This window comes from Palaemon carinicauda, chromosome 37 (genome assembly GCF_036898095.1).
Source record: "Palaemon carinicauda isolate YSFRI2023 chromosome 37, ASM3689809v2, whole genome shotgun sequence".
In the NCBI taxonomy this organism is placed as follows: Eukaryota; Metazoa; Arthropoda; class Malacostraca; order Decapoda; family Palaemonidae; genus Palaemon; species Palaemon carinicauda.
This window is the reverse complement of record NC_090761.1, coordinates 32,057,138-32,065,278: the sequence shown is the minus strand read 5'-3', so window position 1 is coordinate 32,065,278 and position 8,141 is coordinate 32,057,138. Positions and strand designations below refer to the sequence as shown.

The 8,141-nt window shown below is 33.1% G+C and overlaps 2 protein-coding genes across 2 annotated transcripts in view; both read right to left on the bottom strand.

Annotated features, from left to right (window-relative positions):
• Window positions 1-531: 531 nt before the first annotated feature.
• LOC137629553 (E3 ubiquitin-protein ligase RNF216-like) lies at window positions 532-5,090 on the bottom strand. Its single transcript, XM_068360978.1, has 7 exons — window positions 4,906-5,090; window positions 4,561-4,735; window positions 4,098-4,222; window positions 2,091-2,363; window positions 1,792-1,906; window positions 1,241-1,398; window positions 532-1,008 (listed from the first exon to the last, which is right to left on the bottom strand). The coding sequence occupies exons 1-7, from the start codon at window positions 5,025-5,027 to the stop codon at window positions 885-887; spliced, it is 1,092 nt and encodes a 363-aa protein (XP_068217079.1). The 5' UTR covers window positions 5,028-5,090; the 3' UTR covers window positions 532-884.
• The window catches only part of LOC137629258 (uncharacterized), a 245,195-nt gene continuing 242,107 nt past the window's right edge, over window positions 5,054-8,141 (bottom strand). Inside the window, exon 2 of the mRNA XM_068360519.1 lies at window positions 5,054-5,570. Coding sequence (XP_068216620.1) covers window positions 5,054-5,569 — 516 coding nt within the window. The 5' untranslated portion in view covers window position 5,570. The remainder of the gene's footprint in view (window positions 5,571-8,141) is intronic.

Sequence of the window (8,141 nt, the reverse complement as noted above, 5' to 3'; positions counted from 1 at the left end):
GTACAAAAGGAAACAAACCGTTACATGTGCACTGAACAGACCAAAATAGTTTTTAGTCGACTTGTGAAAATGAATATTTCCTTGTAAAAATTTGAGCACCATATTCAATTCCCTTTGGTAACGACAACCTTATAAAATTCAAGCCTTAAGTAGCATATCACAGGGTTATATTATGTAAGAAAACAATTGTAACAGAAGAAAGTTGATTTTTCAATCAACTCTTGGACTTCCTAATTAGCATAAAGATAATTCTACTCAATAGTTCTTATAATTCACAGTACAGAAATCAACTTTTTTGTTATGATTGAAGTAACTGCAGTATTCATTATAGTTGAGTTACAATTGCTTACATCGATGATGATGATAACTGGAAATTTAGGTACATCATCCGTTCAATACAACCAATTAATAATCTCTACCTAAAGAGACTAAGATTATGACAATCAGGGTAATTAACAAATAGTAATATCACAAACATTTTACTGTGTTGAATTAAGTAATGGTACCCAATTCGCTTATAAATGTTGAACAGAAAGTCCTCAAATAAAAAAAAAAAAAATATTCCTACGTTGAAATTTTAAAAAACTTTTCCAGTTTCAATCCATTTTCAAACCTGGTTTCAACTTGCTTTTTAGTGATTGTATCTAATTTCTGGATCACAGTTAAATTAGGGCTTACTGATTTTCAAAACATTGCTATCAGCCAAACTACAAACAGTGATTGCATTGACTAAGCTCCTCCCATGGTACATAATACTGTAATACACAAAATCTGCTCGGTTATTGTGAACAATAACATTTATATTTTACAGTACCTTTATAATGACCTTATTGTATTTTCAAAGTGATTATGAGTTTAATATTGTAACGTAAATCATCGTCGCACTATAGATTGACTGTAGGATCATGAAGTAGTGATACTTGTGGATCCAGATCTTGTTTGGCACGTTCAGCAGCATCCCGGACTTCTTCTTCATGGAGAGCTGTTGTGTTACTGTACAACGGGCATCTGGGAAAGAAGAAAAAAAAATATTTTAATGTTTAGCGTAATTCTGAACATCTGGGTAGCAAAATTAGTTTATTCAACATTTTATCATAAAATTCAGGAATTTTATCAGTATATTCAGTTACTATTGAATTAATTTGCCATAAATTAATTCGTAATTCATATACTACTTGGTAAGAATATATTAACAAGTATAGCATTAGGCAGTACTGTAACTGATGCATTCATGACTTACTTTTCACTTGGAGCTGGCCCTCGTTCAAAATGGTTATATCCATCGCCATTGGCTGTATCTAGGAGTTGTTTACAGACATAACACATGATTGCACCACATGGGCATGTCATCCTGTTACATCCTGCCTCTATGATAAATCTTTTCTTACATCGAGGGCACTCTCTGAAACAAGAAGTTCAGCGTTTTCACTTTGGATACAAAATTGAAACTTAGAAAATATAAAATGATTTAGATGAAACAGCAGGGAATGGAGAGGTTATTAGTGTTATTTTAGCATTACAAAATTGTACTGTACTGTAGTGAACTAATGAACCCAGCTGGAAGACACAAGGAACTGAATTTCTTTCAGGCATACATGGCATTCATCTAATTATATATTAATTGAAGCATTGGAATTGAAAAATCTCTCAAATTTTACTCAATACTTTACTGTATTAGCTTAACAGGATGTATTACAGGTATATCTTTTGGAAAAAAAACAAGGCAAAAATTATCTCATATGTTTATGATTTTTTTGGCTTTGTTTTTGTCATTGGGTAGGAATATTTCACTTGCCTGATCATAGCTTCAGCCATTTCATTTTCCAAATATGTCCGTGCATTTCTTTGGCCTTTCTTCTCAATTTCTTCACATCTCATTGGGATATGGCTTGGTTCCTTACATTTCCTATGAAAAGATATACATAGTACTGTAATGAAAACTATTGTATACACATTTTACTTTTTTTTTTTTTTTCAAAATAATATATCAAAGAATTCTTTTTTTAATAGTTTTTCAGCGGTTCAATAATCCAAGTTTCTGATTGATAAGGGAAATTCAAAAGGAAAAAGGGTAAAAAAAACTTGCTTACCTGCAGGAATCTATCATGCAATCCGGATTCCAACACTGAAAGATTTTGTCTTCTTGATTTGGCATGCTCACCATGTAGTTACAAAACGGACAAGATTCCAAATTCTCCACACCAGCTGCAGCAATTTCTTCTTGTTGCCTTCTTTCCCATAACTTTGCAAATACAGGTGGCTCAATTAGTTTTTGTAACATTCGCAGGGAGAATTCCGCGTCACAGTACCCTTCCATACATTTGAAGATCGTGAGACCCTGGCCTATTTGTGCTTCCACATACCTGAAAGTAGGTTACCCACAGCCTCAAAAGCCTGATAAATTTTATGAAAATATCTTTATATTACATTAATTGCAAAGATGTTTTTGTATTTAACACTTACTTAGGTACTTTTAAATTTTGGAAGGATAATTGCAATTGGTTTAGTTTTTAATTGTAATAGTTTCCCAAAATTTCAAAGCATTCTCTAACTTATATTTTATGTGCATTATAGATCAAAGCAATAAGCTTGATACCTATGCTCTACTTGTAAAAAAAAAAAATGCTCATAGCTTTTAAGCTTTAAGAAGACTTGCTACTGTAGTTTACATACAAGTAAAGGGCATCACACATTTAGTCATATATAAGCATAAATCTTTAACAAAATATGGAAATGCAAGACAGAATTAGTTGGAAGTGCTATGTAACCATGCAAAATTGGATTACTGTACACTACAGGTTAATAAAGAATCATAAAACTACAGTCAAATCAGGCTAATTCCAACAATCAACTCACAGATAAGCACATCCCTTGGAGTTCTAACCTATTGTTTTCATCCCAATTTTTGTTTGAAAATCTGTCGTAACAAAATCAAGCAATATTTATAGCACATGTTAGTCATAGGGAAAATAATGAAATAAAATTGTTTGAAAAGGTCTTCCTCAGGTGTACATATCTTTTTTTTTTTTTTTTTTTTTTTTTCAATAATTGTCTAATGATATCTAAAGTCATAGATATTCCATCTTGGAAGTACCTAACAATTATGTCATTATTAAAGACCAGATCAAGAGTCCTTATGTTTGAATTAATTCAAATATACCCAAGTTGTCTTGCAGAATCTTGCATTTAGAATAGATTGTTTTAGTATCCGCCAATAGAAAAATTTATCTAAGAAAGTAACACTTAGGTATTGATTATGATCGAAGTACACTTTTAATTATTGTGGTCTTCCATGTAGGAAAAGAATTGGTTACAGCAAACTACTGAGAAGTTCTACCAAAAGGATACTTCTCTATTGTCTTTGTCAGCAAATTACAATATCAAGCTAATTTCCTTGTTTCAGTTAGTCAATACTGGAATGCCTTCTACAGTAAAAAAAAAAAAAAGAGCTATTTCCATATGATGTAGAATATTGCATAATTTTCAAAATAGTAATAACCCAAAAATACAACAGCACTTGAAATACCCTAATCTCTGTTTGTAAAATAATTACAAAACCATATTACCTGTCAAAGAAATAATTATCCTTTACCTTGTGTCAAATGTCATTTGTCATTCACAGCACTAAGTTTGCTCAGCTGCCGCCAAGTTAGCAATTTCACATTCACAAGCATGTTCTCAAGAGTTGTGTCATCTAACCGCTACATAAATTAGGCAAAGTAACAATCAGCTGCTTCAATAAAAAAAAAAAAAAAAAATGAAACATTTCAAAATAACATTGTCAACTCATATCCAGTTAATTATTTGTATACTATGGGAGAGGCTATTTCATAATTCACTCATGAAAACATTCATCCATGTTTTACACTTTCACAGTCCAGGATTTCCATTATCTGGATTACCTACTGGCTACTGTTGTCTTCTTGAGAAAGGCAGCTGGCATGACAAAAGGGAATCCACAGGTCAGTAACTTGAGAATATAAATTCTCTTTTGCTACAAAGACCTAAAGTTAACAAAACTCACAAGGGCAACACAAATAGTACATAGCATGGCGTAATTAGTAAAATAAACATGTAACAAAGCAACTAAAATTTACCTTTTTATGCAGTGATTACAGTATGTGTGCTCATTTTTAAGTGCACTGCAAGTATTTGTATCGATACCTAAAATATTTTCCTCCAGGCATATTCCACACTCTACTGTCAAGTTTTCTGCAAGAGCCTGCGAGTATAATAAGCACACATCATATTTCTGTTCTATCGAAACAAAATTGTTTAAGGATTGTGTAGGTGCTATGAAATTTATTTTGTCGTACAGAAGCTAAATAGTTTTAACTGGCAACTTGGGATTACATTAACTGGAAGTCTTGTCTTAAATGGTAGACTTATATTAACTAGTACACTTTATCATGAACATTCAGATACAAGTTACAAAACTGTATGGGGAAATTAAGCTCATTTGAGAGCTAGAATAGAATTATCTTATCTACAGGAACATATTTATTTTGAAAACCAGTAATGATTTTATAATAGGAACAGCACTGGGTGCCTCAAACTAACCTTGGTATCATCAGTTATAACAAAATCGTCAATACTTCTAGTCTCTGTTACACTGGCTCGTTTCCGCCTTTTTATATAGTCTTTCATCGTTGGGTAATTTTTTATTTCCAAGCATTCTTCGTACAGAAGATGAAAAGCTTCTTCGTCCCCTTCTAACTTCATGCATTTATCGATTCTGTTGACAAGAAAATGGCAAAATTGTAAGTGTAAAGAATAAGTAAGTTTCAAAATAAAATTTGAAAAGTTTTTTCTAAAATGTGCCGTTGAAAAAAAATAAAATTTCATTCACAATATTTACATTGGTATTGTATGATAAAATCTAATAAGGTGGTTTCTAAAGTTTACCTTTCTTGTAGGAAATCAGGGTCTGCATTTGAAAATAGATCTGAGAGTATTGCCACTTGATGCATTATCTGGTTTTCTTTTTCAGTTCTCATAGCTTCAGCCTGTGCAACTGCCCCTGTCATATCAGCACTTTCTGCTATTGCCTGTGCTATTTCAGCAGCAAATTCACTACCGTCACTCTCATTATTTTCCTCTCATTATTTTCTATTTCTACATTGTTCATCACTTCTGCAAGTTCATCGGCTTCAGGCTGCTCTGTTTGGGAACTGTTAAAGATGTCAGGTGTAAAGTAACAACTATCATCACTGTCTGAGGCCTCTGCTTCATGATCAGGGTCATCTCTGATTTGGTCATCAGAAGGAACTATGACAGACTCCTCTTCCTCACGCTCTTCTGGTAAACGCACTATAATGTCATTTAAGGGTATGTGCCCATTCATTTGTTGCTGGCCGGATATATCATTATGAGGTGGTGGTGGTAGCTCCTTGTCCTGAAGCAAGATAAGACTTTGCATGAGGCCTTCTGCATCCTCATCTGTCTCACAGTAACCAAGCTCAGTGAGAAGACTCTCCTGATCTACGTTAGACACGACTGAACATATGAAATCCAGCTTTTCTTTGCGCCATTCTTCATTGTTTATAATTGCCTGAACTGGGTCACCCATACTGAAATTAGAATATGAGTAGTAGTAAATATTTTAGATACTGCAAGTTGGATAGACTTAGTGCTACATGCTTGATTATTCTGCTGATAAATCACATATTTGAATAAATTAAGGCTTTGAAAAGTTTCTGGCCTTTGAGAAAAGAATTCCTAAAAATCTAAACAGTTAAGCCCTTCATAAATTTTCTAAATTAATTTCCTTTGTGTATCAATAACATATCAGCTGAAATTTAATTAAAAAAAATATTAAAATTGGACAGAATGAAATATGGAATTGAATTATAGAAGAATACTTTCGTCTCAGATTTGCAGGGAGTATATTAGCCTTCTTTTAATTAATGAAAGTCGCATATTAACTGTTAATTCAATATCAAGGATTTCATAAAAAAAATTCAAAAGCTGTTCGCCCTTATGATAAACACTTTATCAGGTGATGTGCTATTCCCATTAAAGACTTTGACACCCTCTTATCATGTCAAACCATTTGTACTCCCTCAATTCAATGATGATCTTCCCCACAGTTATCCTACATTAAGGGACCGGTTGCCGGATGCGCCCTTTCCATTTGCTTATATATTCTAAATATTTTTGGGGTGGCATTTTTATTAGTAATTTTATTTTAGAGCTTCAATATCTTCCTTCTATATTTTTCTCAAATTGCTATTCTGGTCACTGTCTTTTCCAATTTCAATTTCTTTCAAGATAAATTACTATTACTTCTGAATGCCTGTTTTCCCTCATTTTTAATATACAGTATATATATTTTAATTGTTTTCAGTAATCCAACATTTTATTTCCATTTATCCTTTTAAGAAGTTTTCCTTTATTTATTCAAGAACCTTTATTTACAACCTCTGTTTGCTTTACGTATTTCACCGTTTTGTCCTAGTGGTTTTGTAAGGATGCTTATCTTTAAAATTTTACCATCATCCACTATTATGAATTAGATTACACTTTCAGTTCACAATCTCACCCATGGAGATGATATACTGTATACAGTACAGTGGAAACTTGGTATACAACAGCTTTAGAATGCTTACGTCAGGTATACAACAGCTTTAGAATGCCTTACGTCAGGTATACAACAGCTTTAGAATGCCTTACGTCAAATTTGGTAAATGTTGCATTTGTAATGGAGAAATTTGTCTTGTACACAACCCCTACACCCCATAAATAAACTTGTACAGCCTGTTTTCCCACTCCATAACTCGAGTATGGGCCATCGTAGGAGAAACAAAGTAATTGCATAGTAAGAATCCCATTCAATTTAGCGGTGAATTATCCCTGTTTTTACATACATTCCTAGTGAATATATTCATCATTGGTCCTGGTCAGTGAGAAAAGTCAAGCAAAAATGAAACTGCTTCAGATCACGATAGAGGTAAAAAGAATAATGATGATTGAAAAGTATGAAAGTGGCATCCGTTGACTTATTGTGATAGCATATTGTATTCTAAGAGCTATGATTTCAACAATCGTGAAAATATAGGCAATCAATGCAGTTAGCATTGCTTGCAGGGTAAAGTCAACAATAAAACAAAGATCTAGAGGTGTATTATGGATATTCAAAAGAAATATTAGGTACATCACTTTAAGTTGATTTTCTTTGTTTTATTTGGATAAATGGAAAACGTATCACAGTTGATTGTGTTTACAAGGCAGCAATTTGTGTGATGTTTATCAGGATGCTTGATCTTATGAAAAAAACACACCTAAAACGAGTGATGAACAGCGTGAAGTTTTTAATGCCAGCCATGGGCAGTTTTATTACTATAAAATAGTATTGGCATACACAAAAGTGCGAGACATGGGAAAGCTACAAGTTCTGCCAGAGATGCTGTTGCTGAATTTATAGAGGCTAAGGTTTTTATTATCAGCAAGTGTTAGTGATGAGACGCCTTTCTAGGAAGGAAATGCCAAACAGAACCTATGCCATATATGAGAGATGGAATTACCCGGTCGAAACATTTAGTCCATTTTTTTCTTTTTACCCAACACCCTTTACTCACATGTTTTAATGTATCCACAACTAGTTCTACATTCCAAATATTTTTGGGGTGGCATTTTAATTAGTAATTTTTTTTAAGTTCATGGAAATATTGAATGCATTGTTTATGACTGTGAAGAGATGAAAAGTATTCTCTTTTAACATAAGAGAGCTGAAATTATGGAAGCTTGCAGCTCAACTGACCATGAAAATCTTCCTGTCAAATGTTTATCTATACAGCTAGACTCCAACAAAATCTAAACAAGAATGTTCTGATTCTGAGCCGGAAAGCAAAATGCCCAAATGAAAATGAGGAAAACGTCATTCAAATTGTGATCATCAAGATGTGTTGCTTCAGCCTATGCATATTTTGTGGGAAGAGTAAAAAACAATGGCCAAAAATATGAAACCTCATAAGGCTTGAATCGGAAACCCAAGAGGATGCCATCAGACTAAGGGCTGAAGTCATCTAATAAGCTAAATTTATGTTATACAAAGAAGTTGACTTTATGGCAAGGTAATCAAAGTATCATCTTGCCTGCTATCTCATTTCGTCAGGTGGATAAAGTCACACAAAATGTTCATG

Coding starts and splice junctions, on each gene's coding strand:
- LOC137629553 (XM_068360978.1), bottom strand. CDS start 5,027: ATGACAGGGGCAGTTGCACAGGCTGAAGCTATGAGAACTGAAAAAGAA. Junction 1,907..2,090: donor TGCATGATAGATTCCTGCAG/GTAAGCAAGTTT, acceptor ATCTTTTCATAG/GAAATGTAAGGAACCAAGCC. Junction 1,399..1,791: donor CTGAAGCTATGATCAGGCAA/GTGAAATATTCC, acceptor TGTTTCAGAGAG/TGCCCTCGATGTAAGAAAAG.